We start from the raw sequence: 20,353 nt of genomic DNA on the forward strand, positions 1-20,353 counted from the left end.
CACTTTCTGCTCTCACCTAATAATTCTATGAGACACCAACCCCCCTGTTCTTTCTTTTTGCATCATCCAAGTCAATGGCTCTGACCTGCAATACTAGACATAACCCAGCGATAAGTGTGGTACTGTTCACAGAGAACAAGCAAAGCCTTTTTTGCAACAATTTGTGAACAAGTGCTTTAACGAATTTCCAGATTAATAGAAAATTGATTAGATGCATCCGTTTGTTTCAGAATTTGGTAAACCAAAGACTCAAGCAAGAAACAATAAGAACTATGAAAACATAAATATTCTAGCATAATGTAATAGAAGGTTGTATTTAATCGAAATTAAAATCAACGACTTTACTAATGAGAACTACTTTATTTCACAAGAAACTCTGCTTTAGATGATCCTGAATTGTAAGCTAAAAGATGGCGATAAATTCAAAGCAATGTACTTAAAAGCACAAAAAGGTCATGAAAAGCATCAGACATGATCTATTAGGGTGTTGGATTTTCACAGATAGGAACAGAGCAGTCACAATCCTCTATAAAGGCATATTGATAATTGATAGTCTGCCCATTTTCACATGTCAGAGTTATGGTTGCGTCTCTCATCTTGGTTGGTTTACAGCATGTACACATCTCTTCCATTCGATTATCCTGGAATGAGTACCTGCCCAATGAAACATGAAAGAACATAAGCAACACAATAACTACAGATATAACATAACTGAGTTTGTCATTTGGAACACTGTAGTATGAGAAATATGCTAGACTTTTATGGCATATCAGCAGGTTATGCCATATATGCCTTAACGGTTGAGGTTGCAGAGATACCCCAGATGAAAACTGAACAGAGTGGTGACCATGTAGTTCTTTTTTGTGGTTCATGGAAGTTACAGAAATAATTGGTCGCCTCATATTAGGGGGCCAGGAGACTTCTGCTGCTCTGATGGTTGTAGATTCTAGAATCTTATGAATAGGCTATAAAATGTTGAAGATGTAAAACTCCCTTTTGTTAAATTAGTATTATGCAGAAATGATGCAACCCAGAAAACTTAAAGTGTTTGTCCAAGACTTTCAAAAAAGTGGCCAAGAGATGGGAAAGGGACAAAATAACATTCTAAGCAGTACTCATCGGTCCAGCACAGCCGCTCCATTCTCAGAAGCTTCTGTAGTGATCCCTTATCATTCATGAGACCCCTGCGGCCAATCACTGGCCTCAGCAGTTGGCTTTAGTGGTCACATAGATGATGAATGACATGTGACTACTGTAGGAGCCTCTGGGACCTGAGTGGCCACACTGGACCAGTGGGTCACTTAACCGGTGATGACTGCATAGTTTTGTTGTCCCATTCCATGACCTTAGCCACTTTTTGATCATCCCAGGAAATCCGTTTAAATGTCAAAATCTACTCTACTACATTGTATTTGCTTGTACCTATACTGTCTGAAGCAAAATTTAGAGGTATAACTTGAAGCTTCTAGGTATTATGCAACATATGTCCTTGGTCAACCCCCAACTATCACATAGTGCGCCATAATCTATGTATGACTATTTATATTCCTCTTAAGGCTTTGCTACTGTCGAGCTCACCATTTGTGTTCATACATATATGAAGGGGTGATGCTGTGGACTAAAGAAGCAATGTTGTTTTCAAAATGAAGTATCAGGTCCAGTAAGACCTAAAACTCTTTGACAGCATCCTCTAAGACAAGTTAGGTCCATTTTAAGGAAGTAGTTAAGCTACTTTTGACATTTTGCCATTCTGTCCCGCTCATGTACCGTATGCTTTGGGAAATGTATCAGTTGTATATAAATGCTGAGAAATAATTTCTTCCCCAAACTCCTGTTTATGAGACCACTAACGATTTTTCCCCAGAATTAATATTTTGGTGATAAGCAAGACGACTCAATATTATTAATTAAAGTGATACTCACATGGACGCAGACATGCAGGCCCCTTCACAATAAGTTACATTTAGAGGTTCAAGAGACATACAGTTTCCATAATTGATGAATGTTACATTGCTGTGAACGCCACATTCTTTTTGTTTTCCTACAAGACAAAAATGACATAAAATCTGTTTTATCCTACGTCGTACTGACAATTTTCTTTGCCCAAATCTAGCAGCAGATGAGTTTTGCAAACAGCACAGTTAGGGCTTGGTCAGACAAGCGTGTGTTTTACGCTCGCATAAAGCGCACTTCTAAAAGAACCAACGGGTTCCTATAGAAGCGTTCATACGCACGGAAATGGAAGCGCAAAACAGGGCACACCTAAAAAAGATAGGACATAGGTGCGCGTTTTGCAGAAGTTTTATGGAAACTCCTGCATAAGGAATAGCTTCCCCACTGTTTACAGAAGGACAATTAAAAGGTGCTTCTGGCCAGAAATACCTTTTAAATGTCCTGCTGCTAACCCCTTAGTCCCCACAAGGATGAAGGGACTCCCCAAGGGGTTTTTTAATCCCCGTCGAGAGTCCCCTCATCACTGAACACTGTGACAGCGCTGTCACAGTGTTCAGTGATAAGGGGACTGCAGCAGGGATGAAAGAATCTCCTGCCAGGGGAGGGAATGTGGCAGAGGAGCGCGATGTTATCCCATTGCTTTCAATGGGGCCGGCGCTGCTGACGCCCCATTGAAAGCAATGGGATGAAGGCAATCCCTGCAGGGATTTTGAGGCGAAGGGCTTGTAATATAAGCCCTTCACTGAAAATAAGCCCTAGCTGCAAGAAAAAAAAAAAATAATACATCACCTCCCCGGCGCTGTCCAGTTCCGGGCTTCTTCTCACAGGCTCCCTTGCACTGTTCTGAAGCACTTTCTCCTGGCCAGGGCTTTAAAAATTTCCGCCTCTTGAAAGCACTGCCTCTGATTGGTTAGCATTGTGACCAATTAGAGGCAGCATTCAGTCATTGATTTATATTTCAAGCCCTTCCCTGAAAATCCCTGCAGGGGTTGCCTTCATCGCATTGCTTTCAATGTGGCGGCAACGACGCCCTCCTCACCGAATGGAACGGGATAACATTGCAGTCCTCTGCCACAGCTGTGACAGGGGACATTCCCGTGAGGAGTCCTATCATCACTGAACGCTGTGACAGTGCTGTCACACCGTTCAGTGATGAGGGGACCTGCGTGGAGTAACTATGCTTATACAAGCGTAGCTGCTCCAGGAAACGGGCAAAGTCACATGCGCTGCGAATATAAAACTTTCATCGTACACACACTGTGCGCTAATGTGTGGGGCGCAGTTTTTCCGTGCACATAAGCACACAAAAAACACGCTCGTCCAACTGTGGCCTTAAAATAGAGTCCCAAACCACACCCTAAAAACCACACGCAGCTTTATAGTGGTTATTCTGGTGTATGTTTTACTATATAGAGAAGTCTATAGAAAAATGCCTGAATAAAAAGCAAAACCTGGAGCATGCCACATTTTGAGAAAATGCCATGAACTCAAAAAACAGGCCCAAAGTGAGGGAAAAAAATAGCACAAAAAACCAAACAGGGGAATTTACCATGTGCGATATTTTTGAAGTCATATTTGCTCGAGCAAAAGTTTCCATTTTTTTAATGAATTTATCAAAATGGCGCATGATGTTGATAATTTTTTTTTTTTTTTAAATACTTTCTTTATTAATGATTGAAGATAAATCTTTAAATATGTCTATTCCTACATTCCTTACACTACTCAGCTATTGCAGTGCGACTGCACAAAACTTTTTTAACTTTCTAAAGAGTATTCGTTTTATGAATGCATCTAAATCCTGGCACAGCAGAAAGTCATACTCATACAATAAAAGTGGTTTAAGGCAATTTTTCGCCCAATTTATGCCAGAAAACTGGCACATTTGCAATAGTAAACCAGTCCCTATGTGTGAAACCGCCATTAAAGTGACAGGTAGAATCCCCCATAATAGTGGCATCCAAATCCCCATGACAGTGATAGCCACAGCTTTCAATAAAAGGAATGCCATAGTCTTTTCATTACTCTGACAATAACCCCTGATAATAGATATTCACAGACCACCCTAAGCGTGATCATATCCATATTCTTCATGACAGTGATGGTAGAAGCCTACTGACAGCCACAACCCTCCATAAGAGTGACAGCACTGACAGCAACAAGTCCTCACAAAAGTGACAACCCTTAATGACAATACAGTATATGTTTCTATAGGACACACAGGGCCTATCAAGGGATATAACATACACTACCGTTCAAAAGTTTGGGGTCACATTGAAATGTCCTTATTTTTGAAGGAAAAGCACTGTACTTTTCAATGAAGATAACTTTAAACTAGTCCTAACTTTAAACAAATGCACTCTATACATTGCTAATGTGGTAAATGACTATTCTAGCTGCAAATGTCTGGTTTTTTGTGCAAAATCTACAAAGGTGAATAGAGGCCCATTTCCAGCAACTATCACTCCAGTGTTCTAATGGTACAATGTGTTTGCTCATTGGCTCAGAAGGCTAATTGATGATTAGAAAACCCTTGTGCAATCATGTTCACACATCTGAAAACAGTCTAGCTCGTTACAGAAGCTACAAAACTGACCTTCCTGTGAGCAGATTGAGTTTCTGGAGCATCACATTTGTGGGGTCAATTAAACGCTCAAAATGGCCAGAAAAAGAGAACTTTCATCTGAAACTCGACAGTCTATTCTTGTTCTTAGAAATGAAGGCTATTCCATGCGAGAAATTGCTAAGAAATTGAAGATTTCCTACAACGGTGTGTACTACTCCCTTCAGAGGACAGCACAAACAGGCTCTAACCAGAGTAGAAAAAGAAGTGGGAGGCCGCGTTGCACAACTAAGCAAGAAGATAAGCACATTAGAGTCTCTAGTTTGAGAAACAGACGCCTCACAGGTACCCAACTGGCATCTTCATTAAATAGTACCCGCAAAACACCAGTGTCAACATCTACAGTGAAGAGGCGGCTGCGGAATTTTGGGCTTCAGGGCAGAGTGGCAAAGAAAAAGCCATATCTGAGACTGGCCAATAAAAGAAAAAGATTAAGATGGGCAAAAGAACACAGACATTGGACAGAGGAAGACTGGAAAAAAGTGTTGTGGACGGATGAATCCAAGTTTGAGGTGCTTGGATCACAAAGAAGAACGTTTGTGAGATGCAGAACAAATGAAAAGATGCTGGAAGAATGCCTGACGCCATCTGTTAAGCATGGTGGAGGTAATGTGATGGTCTGGGGTTGCTTTGGTGCTGGTAAGGTGGGAGATTTGTACAGGGTAAAAGGGATTCTGAATAAGGAAGGCTATCACTCCATTTTGCAACGCCATGCCATACCCAGTGGACAGCGCTTGATTGGAACCAATTTCATCCTACAACAGGACAATGACCCTAAACACACCTCCAAATTGTGCAAGAACTATTTACAGCAGAAGCAGGCAGCTGGTATTCTATCGGTAATGGAGTGGCCAGCGCAGTCACCAGATCTGAACCCCATTGAGCTGTTGTGGGAGCAGCTTGACCGTATGGTACGCCAGAAGTGCCCATCCAACCAATCCAACTTGTGGGAGATGCTTCTAGAAGCGTGGGGTGCAATTTCACAAGCTTACCTCAACAAATTAACAGCTAGAATGTCAAAGGTGTGCAATGCTGTAATTGCTGCAAAAGGAGGATTCTTTGACGAAAGCAAAGTTTGATGTAAAAACAATGTTATTTCAAATACAAATCATTATTTCTAACCTTGTCAATGTCTTGACTCTATTTTCTATTCATTTCACAACGCATGGTGGTGAATAAGTGTGACTTTTCATGGAAAACACAAAATTGTTTGGGTGACCCCAAACTTTTGAACGGTAGTGTACCTACTAATTTCTTCATTGATAAAAGAGCTGCTCAGGTCCAGTCCCCAGTTGTCCCACATTGTGGCTAGTTGGATCCTCCAGCAGGTTGGAAGTCCCTATCTGTAGTTATTCCTATGAGCCTAACTTTGTGGCTCCCATAGGGATGAATAGAAAAAGTCACTTCCATTCCACAAAGCAGATACCAGAGAATTCAACTAGTCATAGTGGAGGTCACGTGGGATTATGGGAAACCGGAGCAGAACGGATCTCACAACAATAAAGGAAAGGTAAGTATGTTAAACTCTCGCAATATGCCCTGTATGCCAGCACATAAAAACTTATCCCAGGCTGGACCTTTAATTCTTATGATTTGCTCATACCTGTACATATTTTGCAACATCCATCTTCGTCTGTAGTTATTGTCCCCTATAGATAAACATAATTTAGTAATTTTTAGGATTTTATGCATTTAAAAGTTACACACATTACATTATTTTCATATGCTGTATATATGCTCCTGAGTTGACCTATCGTAAAGTAACCTTTCAAGCAACTTTTCAAAATAAGTCATCATTAGAGATGAGTGAACATGCTCGTCTGAGCTTGATACTCGTTCGAGTATTAGCATACTCGATGGTGCTCGTTACTCGAGCGAGTACCAAGCCGTGTTCGACCCCTCCCCACATTACCACTTCCTGCTGCGACGTGCCAGCGTGCGCACGCACGCACGCACACAGCAGTATGTAGCTGGCTGGGGGGAGAAGAGAGAGAGAGAAAGAAAAAAAAGGCTCAGCACTTGGCGGGTCCATTGCAAAAATCCTTGAGTCTCTTATTGACTTCAATGGGGTTCGTTGCTCGAATAGAGCTCTCAGATATTACGAAAAGCTCAACTCGAATAACGAGCACCCAAGCATGTTGGTGCTCGCTTATCTCTAGTCATCACGTGTGGCACATGAGGAGTAATACTATTTCTGACCATTTTGTGACTTGTATCCTGCATTTTAAGCAGAGTTCACCTCTGCAGGCTTCACCTTCAATTCTCAGTTTTTCCTGAGCTGGTGGGTGGAGGCTAGCAGCTATGATGGCTCCCATATAATCTACACACACATGTGCACAAAGAAGAGGAGATCCTGTTGCCCTAACACTATCTCTCATATACAGGGAAGCAGCAGCATTGAGGACATTATACAGCGGTACTGGGCATTGTCGATATGAATCCAGTAGTTGTGAGATAACAAAACACTTAGTAATATCTGCTGAAGCATCTGTCTTCAACTTTTACATTTAGTTGGGTGTACTGCATGGGTCAGATTTCTAGCATTTATATGCACTTTTTTTTTACAAAAATGATTGCTGGTGGCCCATTTGCTGGAACCCCCAACTAATCCTGTGAATGAATGAGCTGGAGCGCTCATCCTCTTCTAAGCACCCTTTGTATAGGAACAAACAGAAAAGGGGATGTATTACTAATGTAGTACCACAGCCCCGTTATTCCCAGGATTGGTGAGGGTCCCAAAACCCGGCTCACCGTCACAGAGTGATGATATATCCTAGAGTTGTGCCATCTCTTTATAAAATGGGAATACCCAATAAAATATTAACAGTTTTATGAAATTAAATAACATGATATATTTTACTGGTTATGATTATCACATTTCATTGATGAGCCCATACCGGTTCACATTGTGTTTCATCAAATGGCGGACAGGTCTTCTTAATAATGATCACTTGAAGAGTATAAGTACAAGTGTATTCGAGGCATGTATCATTTGTAGGTGACCAGGTTTCTCCAGGCTGTAACAAATAATTCGATATATACAGATTAACAAAATATTTTAACCAAATTGCTTTTTGCTAACATGGTATAAACCAGAAATCCCAAACTTGAAGGCTAAATTTCTGCATGAGGAATAATATTTAATTCCACTGGTCCTATTCTATGGTTAAGTAGATAACAGTTATGCATATTTATCAGACCCTAAAGAAAAAATAAGTTATTTAATCCCTTTATCAATGAAAATGTGGGTGCTTTACTTGTTGACAAAATTGGATGATCCCCGAGGACGTAAAAACAAGCTTCCTGCGGTGATTAAAGCCACGTGGGCTATGGACATGACAGCTCCATGCTGTTGTTGCCTGGAGGTCGCTGGCAATATGGAACTGTCATCCCGGGCCGCGGGGAGCCCCCCCAGCAATGCGATCGTGATCGGTCGGATAGCGTTGATTGCATTAAAGTGCAAAAAAGCTTTTAAAAAGTTAAAGATTCAGCTGCCCTCATGGATTGGATCCATGGAAGCAGCTGAGATTACTCATCCCGGGCCTCCTTGCCCAAAACTGTCCACAATGTTCCATGTGTGGTCTAACCAGTGACTTGTAAAGAGGAAGAACAATGTTCTTGTCATGTGCCGCTAGACCTCTCTTAATGCTCCGCATGTTTATATTTGCCTTATCAGCAACTGCCTGACACTGGTTGCCATCGTTAAGCCTGTTAGGTACCTACAAATCCTTAGGTACCCAAATCCTTTTCCATGTCAGTGTTACCCAGTGGTTTCCCATTAAGTGTTTAATGGGGACATGTATTTCCTCTGCCCATGGGCAGAAGCTTTTGATTTATCAGTATTACACCTCATTTGCCACTTTTCTGCCTAATCTTACGACTTATCTAGATCCATACTAGGAGCACATACTACAATCACACTTTTGTTGTATTGTTCTTCTGTTAGGCCGCGGTCAGACAAGCGTGTTTTTTGCACACCCATGTGCTCAAAAAAAAAGCGCTCCATGGATGCGCAAATTGCACGTGAATGGGTGCATTGGCACTCGATATCCTATCTTATGCAGGTGCGAGTATTTTGCGCCTCTAAAAAAAGGACATGTGAACACTTCATAGGAAACCAATGGTTGATATAGATGTATTTTTTTGCGCGTATATGTGATCCATTATTCTTACCATCTTATCTTTATTACTTGTTTATACAAATAGAAATGGATTACGAAGTTGACCCATATATGGTGTACCTCAACTGCAGGTAACTCACATGATTTATTACCAAGCGCTACACATACTCCTCGAACTGAAAACAACTGCAAGTACAATTGCACCCAGCAATTAGCTGTAACATGTCAAATTAGAAAGTTCTCATTGTTCAACATAGCAAATGGAAGAACAGTCCCCTTAAGGAATTATTCCCACTTGTCCTCCTGCAAAAAATACCTTCAAACGGCATATAGGTGATGTATATAGTTTTAAACCAACCGGCATGGATGGAATCCACAGGATGTGATCTCTAAGGCAGCTCTCAGATTTTTGAACCACACTTTGACCCCTTTACGTGACCTTTGGTGGATGATTTTGGTGTCATTAGATTTGTGACATCTTCACCACCGCCGTAAAATCATAAAATTTGAGTTTCATACATTGAGTGACCCATCAGACCAGGGCAAAGTTCGTATGATAAGTCTAGGGAGAGTCAAGCTTTACTAAGCCACGTTGATATTAGTTACCAGTTTGACTGTTGCCATGTCCCCAAAACAAGGAAGACCAAGCCGTGGACAGCGAACAGTTCGAGCGGAATCCTCAGCTGAGCAGTTCTTAAAACATTTACAACCATTTTTCCAAACTAGCGTAGCGAACATCACGTCAATCTAGTTTTTATTAATTGAATTTTATGAATTGCAATAAGGTATGGTAATAAGTTTCTAGTGTTTATAATGTGTTTGTAAAAAATGTTTATAAGGGGGTAACACTTTCCAATCCACTGTCTGACGTCTTTCTACATTCTGATTGAAGCTTGTGCAGCTCCAATGTCAGAAGACGTCTGACAGGGTATTCTTACCGTCTATTGCCAACCACTCTGCTGTCGGAGCCTCTCTGGCGCACACACACTGGCTTTAGCCAGCAGATGGTACCGTTGTATAACAGCAGAAAGAGAAAGCCTTTTAGGAAACCCTGAATCCAAAATTGGATTGGAAAGGGTTAAGGAATGGATAGCCACTATGCCCCCTGAAGAAGCTTGTTAGTGAAACCTGGGATTGGGCAGTGCATGTGGTGTAGCGTTTGCCGGCTGTTTTATTCAACGCATGTATATTTTTAAATATTGTGACTTTGATCATTAAACTCATATGCAATTTACTTCAGACAGTATTGCACTATGATTTTGCCATTTTTGCGAGGGCTGCCTGGGAGATCGCATCCTGTGAATTTCATCCTTGTCGGTGGGATTACCAGTATATACATCATATGAATACAGTCTGGAGGTGTTTTTTTGTGGGAGAACAAGTGGTAAGAATTCCTTGAATTGACTGTTCTTCCTTTTTCTATGTTAAGTAGTGAAATCTTTCCAATTTCACATTTTCAGAGGATTTGACTTCGTTCTTTACTTTATCTGCTCTATAAGAAAAATGCGCATTTGATAAATTACTTCAGAGTCATAAAATGTGTGTGCTACCTACAGCCTGGACACTCCATGTATGCGCAACCTAGAGCTGAAAACTGTTTTTAGCTTTAATGATCACATCTAGGCATTTTTTATAATAATTAGAGGCAATTTTGTTACCGTCATTATTTTGATAGTGCCGTTAATTTCTACTGCGCAGAACTCATGGACACATTCCCCACAGCATTCATCTGGAAGCTTTCTGTATACATACCCCTATGGATTACAAAATTCAGAAATAAGCACAGAGATGAAAAAAAATCATACCCCCATAGTGAAGCAAACAGCATGAAGTTCAATATTCAATCATCACCCCAACAACTACGAAAAGGGGTGAGGGGTAAACTTTTAATATTTTTTTATTTTTCATAATGATTCAAATAATATTAACTTATTTTTACACTTATTTTTTGTTCTCTATAGGGGACTTGAACCTGTGATCATTTCATCGTGTATACAGTATAATTCAATACCACTGTATTGCATTATATTGTATTGCATCATACTGTATTTTAATGGACATCCTATTAAGACATGTCACAGGCATCAAAGTTATCTTAATAGACAACAAGTAAAATAGGCATATACTGCATGGGTTCAAGATGTGATGGCTAGATCTGAAGAGGATTTGGGGTCTGTTTGCCATTTTTTTTATTGTTATTTTATTCTAATGGATTTATAATAAAGAACAGAATTTTATCAACAACCGAAAAACTCCCCTTTTTCATATCTTAGTAATCAGTTAGGGCAGCACTGGGGGGCTTCAATAGTTCTCAGGCTGCCATGACACCTGGACGGCATCACATAATCTTACCGGGATATCTCAATTCCGATTGGGACATTTAAATGCCGCTGCAGTAGAACCCAGTGAAAATATGCTGGAAAATTGCAGTGTCCAAATTTGCTTAGCAGATTTGGCTGCCATTTTTGTAGAGGATCTGCTATGGCTTTTAAGCCTTGCATTTCAAGGTTTGAAATCTGCAGCATAATTAGGCATGTTGGGGATTTATAATCCAGATGTGTTACGCAAATTTTCCACACCATGTGAAGGAGATTTTAGAAATCTCCTCTACATGGCTTGTACTGTATCCTCAACCATAATTCAATTCAAACTCCTCCTTGCCATGCTCCTGCAGTTGGGGGCAAGGGACCAGGTCTTGCATTCTGGTGATTGGTGGAGTACCAACAGGTGGACACCCACTAAACATTTTCACGGGGGAGGTGATAAATTTTTTTGCAGGAATACCCCTTTAAGTACATCTGTAGATATTATACGTCAATATCAAAGCAAAAGCAGATATAGAGAGTGGCAGAAAAATATGTAATGAAAGAAAAATGCAATAAAGGACGGTTTTGCATCTGCGCTGGAACTCCTGGTCGAAGGTTCTGTCACAGATCTGCTCAAAAAAGGAAGAAAACACACTGCATGCAGCACTTTTTCTTCTGTCCACAAGCCAGGCAGCTGGGCAAAAAGCAGGCGGACTCCATTATAGTCAAAGGGGTCCACTTGGTGCTGTTCAGTTCCATACAGAGACTGAGCCGTTTGGCTGCGGGGATTCCCATTTCCTGCTCCCCGAATGGAACAGGAGAGCGGAACACCGAGCACAGATGTGAAATCACTCTAAGGCCTCATGCCCACGGCCGTGGTGGACTCCACTAGAGGAATATCACAGCGTTGTCCACCACGGTGCTCCCCAAAACCCTCATACTCACCCCCGCATGCGCTGCCCTGTTCCCGTACCTCGAGCCAGCACACATGTGCAGTACAGCGCGTGTCCTGCCGGCAGTGAGGGATGACGTGGCTGGCGGTGGGCAGGGATGCGTTTTCCCGTAATACTTCCACTGTGCTACAGTGGAAGTATAGCATGCCGGCCGGCTTCCATTAACTACAATGGAAGCCGGCTGTGAGTATTCCCGCAGCAATTAGAGCATGTCGCGGATTGTTTCACACTGCGGAATTCCGTAGCGTGGACATTGAGCTATTAGGTTCAATAGAACCTAATAGCTCCAGGGTAACGCCGCGGATTTCCGCCACATAAAAGGCAGCAGAAATCCGGCCGTGGACATTAGACCTAACACAGAATACCATCTACCTTTACAAACATATATAGTATATAGATAAGGGGAATCAAAACAGATCATGATGTCAATAAGTGTTTCATAGGAACCTACCGGTGCGCAATCACTTTGATTTTGTACACTGCATTCTATCTGCTTTTCTATCACTTGCAAATGTCCGTGGATTCTATGACATATGTAGTAAAAGCACTTATTCTCGGGTTGATACCAGGTACCGTTTTCCTGTCAGACCAAAACAATAATTTGGTTTTTTTTTTTGTTACAGTTATATATTTTTATTTGCTATGTAAAATGATGTAAAACATAAAAAGACAAACATATTTTTATGGTTATTACATTTGCAGAATTTTTAGCCTCACTTATATAAAAAATTCATTAGCAAGTTTTTTTGGTTTAGTGCAGTTAGTTTAGCTTATACCCTCTGTCACGTTGTCAAGCCATGTTGAAAGTTGGAACACTGACTTACACGAAAGTCAACTTCCAATAGGTGGCGCTGTGGATGTACTTTTCAATCCGCTATTAGCATACCTTTTGTTCCAGAGAGCATTGCACTCTCCTTAAAGAGAACCTGACATGTCCACACAGCAGCATAAACTAAGTTAGGGCGCCCACCCACTGGCGTTTTTTTACCTGCGTTTTGCGTTTTGCGTTTTTCCTGCACAGGCATAGAGATAACATGTGTTTCTGTCCACTGGCGTTTTTTTTGCGTTGCGTTGCGTTTTTTAACATAGGAACTGTCAGTTACATATGTGTCCTTATTTTTCTCCTAATGCACCCATGAATGTCAATGGAAATTAACGGAAAAGCCGCGAAAACGCCGCAAAAAACGCGGAAAACGCGCCGTTTTTTTCCCGCGGAAAACGCAAACGCCAGTGGGTGGGCGCCCTTATAGTGATGTTTGGGGAGGTTACAGGGAGTCGAATGAGGTATTTAGCCTAACTGGATTGACCCATAAAATGTTTCAAAAGCGGTGGTTGTGAACTTCTAAATCTGCTTGGTTAGGTGATTAGAGTGTTTCTTTGTATTTGGAGCAGATATCTAATATAAAAAAGCCTACAAGTCTCTCTCTCTCTCTGTCTTTCTCATTGCCTGTCTCTCTGTCTTTCATTGTCTGTTTCTCTCCTTCTGTCTGTCTATCTCTCTCACTCTTTCTGTCTTTGTATCGCTCTGTCTGTCTGTCTATTCTATTCTTTCTGACTCTTTCTGTCTCTTGCTCTCTCTCTCTATCACTTTCTCTTGGTCTATATCGCTCTCTCTCTTTCTATTGCTCTCTCTGTCTGTCTCTTCTGTTCTCTTTCTGTCTCTCTCTGTCTCTTCCGTTCTCTTTCTGTCTCTCTCTGCCCCTCTCTGTCTGTCTCCCTTTCTGACTCTATTGCTCTCTCTCTCTATTGCTTTCTCTCGGTCTCTATCGCTCTCTCTTTTTCTATGTCTTTCTATTGCTCTCTCTGTTTGTCGCTCTCGTTCTGTCTGTTTCTCTCTGTCTCTCTATTGCTATCTCTTTTTTTCTCTCTCTATCGCTCTCTCTCTCTATCGCTCTCGTGTTCTCTTTCTGTCTGTCTCTCTATTGGTCTCTCTCACTTTCTGTCTATCGCTCTCTCTTTATCTCTCTATCACTTTCTCTCTCCGTTTCTATTGCTCTTTCTCTCACTGTCTATCTCTCTATTGCTCTCTCTGTCTGTATTGCTCCCTTACCCTATCTCTCTATTGCTCTTTCTGTGTCTCTCTCTATTGTTGTGTCTCTCTGTCTCTCTTTCTTTCACTGTCTCTCTCTCTATCACTCCCAGTCTCTATCGCTCTCTCACTCTGTCTCTATTCCTCTGTGTCTCCCTCACTCTGTCCCTCTATTGCTCTTTCTCTCAGTTTCTCTCTCTCTATCATCTTTCTCTTAGTGTCTCTCTCTATTGCTCTTTCTCTGTCTGTCTTTCACCCTCTCTCTCTGTCTCTATCGCTCTTCGTTGGGCAGTGTATGGGGAAGCTTAGCAGTGTATGCTGTGTTGCTTAGCAACGCTTCACTCATTCCAGCACATGCCTGAACACAGCAGCGCCACCCATAGATTTAAAGGGGTTGTCTCGCACCAAAACGTTTTTTTTTTTTTTCCATAGGCCCCCCGTTTGGTGCAGGACAACCCCAAGGGATGTGTTAAAAAAAACAAAACATATTACTTACTCGAATCCCCGCTCTGCGACGTCTTCCTTCTTCCTTCTTCTTCCTTCACCAAGATGGCCGCCAGGATCTTCACCCACGATGCACCGCGGGTCCTTTCCCATGGTGCACCGTGGGCTCTGTGCGGTCCATTGCCGATTCCAGCCTCCTGATTGGCTGGAATCGGCACACGTGACGGGGCGGAGCTACGATGACCAGCTCTCCGGCACGAGCGGCCCCATTCACCAGGAAGAAGACCGCACAGCGCAAGCGCGTCTAAAAACGCCAGAAGAAAGCAAAATTAGACGGATCCATGGCGACGGGGACGCTCGCAACGGAGCAGGTAAGTGAATAACTTCTGTATGGCTCATATTTAATGCACGATGTACATTACAAAGTGCATTAATATGGCCATACAGAAGTGTATAACCCCACTTGCTGCCGTGAGACAACCCCTTTAACATTGTAACTTTGAACCTGTCTGACAGGTCCCTAAATGTATAAACTCACATTTGATGATTTTACGGCAGCGGTGAGCATGTGTGTCATCTAATGCCACCAACGTCATACACCAAAGTTACAGCAAAGGGGTCAAAGTGTGGTGCAAGAAAAACCATGTAGGCTTATTAATATTAGATGAGTTCCAGATGTGATCTTTTTCCTGCGGAATAGTGCAGCATACTGAGCATTTCCTTGCGTATTGTGCATTGATTTTAATGGGTTTCTTCACATTCAGCATTTTTGCGCACAAAATTGCGCACATAACTGTGCGATTTTGCTGTATTAAGAGCGCTTTCAGTAATGGTGCGGGTGTATCCCATGCTGATGTGAACAGGACTGGCAGTGTATAAAAATATGGTAAAGTCCGTGGATATGCGAGCAAAAGCACTTAGAGCTCCATTCACAGCGTAATCATGTCATGCTCTTCAGAGCGTATATACGCCTACGCTTGTGGGCAGCAGCCTTGATTGTGAATGAAACCATTGTAATCAATGGGTTCTATTCACTGTGTCTGGTGCACGGAAATGTTGCACGCACAAAAAACGTGTGCATACATGCCTGCATGTAGGAACCCTTATTGCAGGAATTTTCCACTCCATGTGAAGAAGATCTTAAGAAATCCCCTGTACATGGTTTGAATTGTAAGGCCATCTCACACAAGTGTATCTCGCAGCATGCAGGCTTCAAGATATATACGCGTGCAGTACGCAGCCTCGACATTGCATGTTGGTTGCGTGCCACCCATCAACATATACTATGTTGGCGTGTATGCATATGTAATTACATTTTTATTTTTTTGCGCCACTAATTTACATAATTCATGTGAGCGGCAACATGGCAGCCTATAGGATATTGGTACAGTGTATTATGCACACAAAACCGATGTGCATAATACGCTATTACCATACGGATATGTGAGGCAGCCCTAAATGTGGCGTAATTTCTGCAGCAAAGTCTGCTGTGGAAATTCCTCCGCATCTACGCGCATGAAGCCGGCCTTAGATCTTGGAATTTGCATATTCAAAATGGGTGCAAAATTCTTAGGGCGTGATTTTGTCCAGTTATACGGCCGTGAAAATCAGGGCCGTATGACGGGAGGAAACAAATTCATTGATTTCAATGGTTTTGTCTCCACTATCGGGATACTTGGGCGTTAATATTATGCCCAATCAAAAATAGGACTTATCTTATCTTTGTCGCATGTTGTTAATATGGTAGTAGAAACACTAGTTATTAGTATAATTTATAGTACCAGTGTTTCTGGTGGCGCAAAGTGGTGCCACTTATAATATAATATAGTGAATGACATCATCACATGTAACTCACTGAAGGACCCGTGATGATGGTTGGAGTTGGTTAAAATATTGAAGTACCTGTGATGACGTCACCGTCATGTGATCAGGGGTGGAGCGCGGGGCTCCAATGATTCAGCTGCTTGCTGAGGTGAGATTGTGGCTGAGATGAAGGACCTGTGATGACGTCAGCGTCATGTAACCAGGGGCGGAGCATGTAACTCACTCACTTACGGACAAGTGGTCATTAGTACTTTGATAGGGCAGGACCTATCTTCCCGCCTTTTTTTCAAAACTCACGTGGGATAACACGGAGTTTGAAAGGTTAAAAAAAAAGATTTTTACCTTGTTCATGCGCAACTACGCTCCGTATCGGTAAGCGTAGTTCCGCATATGCCTGCATGAAGAAGCCCATAGTTACATTTGTCAAAATACAATTAATTATTGTGCATATTGCATTATACTAAAAGAGAAAATGACTTGATATAAATATATTCAGACAGGACAGAAAATTTTTAGTGCAGCGTTCTAACCCCAAATCCTGAAGTTCACCCTACATGATCATACTCTTAATTAATAACTACAGTAAGTATACGACCTACCGGAAGTACGATGTCTGTTCCATTTTCAAGAGTGACCAGGCAATCCACTTGGACGCAGTCACAGCAACGTCCTTTATCGGATTCATGCACAAAGCCCTGCACGGAAATAGGCGATAACGTTGTGTACGTAGAGGAGAAGAATCTCCCTGAGCGTCTCCGTTGTGTATCATACTTACCATCTCACAGTCTTCTGTGCAGTTCTTAGTCTCACATATTACCACGTTAAAGTTGGTTACGGCGTCCTTCTCATCCGTGCAGTTACATTCGTGACAAGCGTTATCGTAGGGTGGCGGAATAGTCGTTCCTGGCTGTCAAATACATGGAAAAACAAAAAGAAATAAAAAATCTGATAACCTTAAGGCTATCTTCTCATGGGCAAGTGTGATTCACGGCCCGAACATGCAATATGGCCGCAAAAGCGAGGCATTTTTGTAACAAAACCGTCTGGCATCACTTCCATTCTTTTCAATGGGAAAACCTTGCATCGCATAGCACCGCATGCACCTAGCATATGGTGGGATGCTGACGCCAGCCCCATTGAAAAGAATGGGAGATTCGATGCGAAAGCAAGCACAAGATAGGATGTGCTACGATGTGTTTCCTGCATCACATGGCAATGTGGGAAAACATCACTAATTTGTATGACACCATTCATAAAGAATGAGGCTCATATTCGTGTGAGATTTGTGTGTCTCGCAATGCACAAACCTTGCACGATTTCCTTAGTCTGTGTGAAGTTGGCCTAAGGACGCTTTTACATGGCCGAGAAAATTGTGCGGTTTGCCCATTGCAAGATGCACAAATCTCGTACGAATATAGACCCGATTCTTTTGAATGGAGTCACATACAAATTGTGGCAAGTCCTATATTTTCACGTTCCTCCGAATGTATCACCCATTATTTTCAATGGGACAGGAAAACATATTGCACAGCGTACGATGTACACGCAAGTGCGATGTGAGGTTTCCCATTCAAAACAATGGGAAACACTTGCCAATCGCTACTTTACCTGAAGTGATCGGAGGCGATTTTAAAGAAAAACGCCTCACATTCACAGGTAAATTTCATGTTGGTGAGTGCCATATCAGGTCAAGTTTCACTGCCTTGGTATTGCTATCAGCCGTGTTTAGGTAGCCATTGGTGGTGTTGAACATTGCACATGCAATACGCAATGAATAGAAGCCATTGATTTCAATGAGTTCATTCGCATGAACGTATTTTGCGCACGGATTATATTCACACACAAAAAAAAACTAAAATAGAACTTTCTATTTTTATGTGTATTGCACACAAACATAACACATGTCAAACTAATTTAATTTAGTTGCCCTTTGAAATGAATGGGAGCAAGCTTGTGTGCTTTTTGGCACCTATACACAACATATGTGTGCAAAATATACAGTAAAATCAACATACAGCATAGTGGCCCAGAGGTCAAATGGCCAGAAAGTCCTTGATACCTGGCTATGAGCCCATGAGGAGGGTATCTTGCAGGAGATAGACCCTGTCTGCCCAGCAACCACTTGCATTGGATTGGCTGCCTTCTACTAAATTCCTGATTGGTAGGAGGGGGAGGAGTTGAGGCAAGCCCGGGAAAGTGAGCAGAGCAAGGCAGGAAGTGAGTCAGAAAAAGAGAAAAGTGCGGGAAAGATGACAGGAAGTAAAGAGGAGTGAGGGAGGAGTCAGAGAGTGGCGGTATGGAGGTGATCGGGAGAGGAGATAGTCTGCAAAGCAGCAGAGGCTCTTTATCCTAACAGGTTAAAAGAAGGAGGAAAACAACAGGAGCAAGCCACAGTGAGCTGAAAAGGGACTAAACCAAGTCTTCACAACTGTTAGTGTAACTTACGCCTGAAATTTTCAAGAGTTAAGGGAAGTTCAGTACAGCTGGCCTGCTTTGGTCACCCCCATACTTTTACGAATAACTCTTTGGAGGAAAACCTCCAGATAACTGAGACTAGCGGGCTCATGTTTGTTGACAAGGAGGCGAGAGTAAAAGGAAGTTTGTGTGATATTCTTAGGGCTCCCACCCACTGGCGTTTTTTTCTCCACTGCGCTGCGAGAGTAAGTGAAAACTCTCGCAGAGCAGTGCGAGAAAATCGCTGGGATATCACTGCGACATCGCCAGTCTCTTCAATGGGGCCAGCGGCAGCAGCGCTAGCCCCATTGAAAAGATATAGAGAATGCCACAGAAGTCCGCGGCATGCTATCCCATTGCTTTCAATGGGATCGGCACTGCTGCCAATCCCATTGAAAGCAGTGGTTTCTGACAAGCCCCGCAGAATGATTATCGGAGAAGGGCTTGAAATATAAGCCCTTCCCCGATAATCATCAAAAAATGGTTAAAAAAATAATTAAAAAGTTACTCACCTCTCCTGCTGTCAGCCGCGTCCTCCGGCTGGCTCCCTGGCACTGCTGTCCAGCACTTTCAGCAGACAGGGATTTAAAAATCCCTGCCTACTGTGGCAGAAGTCCGCGGCATTCTCCATATCTTTTCAATGGGGCTAGCGCTGCTGCCGCTGGCCCCATTGAAAAGACTGGCGATGTCGTAGCGATATCCCAGCGATTTTGGGGTATCTGCGGCGTTTTTCTCACACTGCGATGCGAGACTTTAACTTTAGAATCGCATCGCAGTGGAGAAAAAAACGCCAGTGGGTGGGAGCCCTTACCCTCAGAATTACTGTGAAAGTTAATACTTGACTAAAATCTGCCAAGTGTGAACTGTGTATTGTACTACCATTAACAGCGTTGAGTAAACTGTTTACCTTCAGTTTACAAAAGCTACATGGACCCATCTCAATATTTTATTCTTGGACAACATGAGTTCCTCCTCAAAGGTACTGGTGTCACGCGACACAGCACCCACATATCCAAATATCATTATCTGTTAATACCACAGTGTGCAGCCAAATTAGGGCCTGTGCAGCCATTGCAGTAGGAGGGGCTATGGAGCCACCGTTGACAACACCATCTTACCCCGAGGTCTGCTCCGCAATGGCTAGGCACCACTCGGCCGCTGCAACAGGTGCACAAAAACGTGTAAAGCCAGCCTTACATCTCCTTCACATGGGTGTATGTGCAATTGCAGGCACCTCAGCACAAAGTATTTGTGCTTTAAACTATGTTTTTTTGCACGTGTGTCTGTGTATTTTACTGTACTTTTTTTGGATGCGGGACACAATCACACCTGATTTAAATGGCTATTTAGCACAATGAGTTCTAGAAGTGTTCTTTTTTTCACTGAATAGCACATCCTGTTGTGCATTGCGCGCATATTGGCATATCCCACTTTGACCTTTGGTGCGCAAATACACAGAAAGATAAAGCATGTTCTATCTTTTTTGCACTGCCAAAATCTGCGCGCCAAAATACAAGCATTGAAATCATTGAGCTTTATTGTCCGCGTATTGTGTGCGCAAATAGGTCCATGTGAAGCCGGCATACGAGATTTGTTCTGGGCAAATTCTACTACCATTCTGTCCAATATAAAATGTTGCTGTATGTCTT

The 20,353-nt window shown here is 42.3% G+C and overlaps 1 protein-coding gene across 1 annotated transcript; it reads right to left on the minus strand.

The window, feature by feature from the left end:
- Positions 1 to 479: 479 nt before the first annotated feature.
- LOC136581745 (intestinal mucin-like protein) lies at positions 480 to 20,111 on the minus strand. Its single transcript, XM_066582368.1, has 9 exons — positions 20,034 to 20,111; positions 17,026 to 17,157; positions 16,850 to 16,945; positions 12,405 to 12,533; positions 10,353 to 10,448; positions 7,471 to 7,590; positions 6,177 to 6,222; positions 1,924 to 2,041; positions 480 to 654 (listed from the first exon to the last, which is right to left on the minus strand). The coding sequence occupies exons 1-9, from the start codon at positions 20,109 to 20,111 to the stop codon at positions 480 to 482; spliced, it is 990 nt and encodes a 329-aa protein (XP_066438465.1).
- Between the last annotated feature and the right edge of the window lie 242 nt (positions 20,112 to 20,353).

The sequence above is a fragment of the Eleutherodactylus coqui genome, chromosome 11 (assembly GCF_035609145.1).
Source record: "Eleutherodactylus coqui strain aEleCoq1 chromosome 11, aEleCoq1.hap1, whole genome shotgun sequence".
Lineage (NCBI taxonomy): Eukaryota > Metazoa > Chordata > Amphibia > Anura > Eleutherodactylidae > Eleutherodactylus > Eleutherodactylus coqui.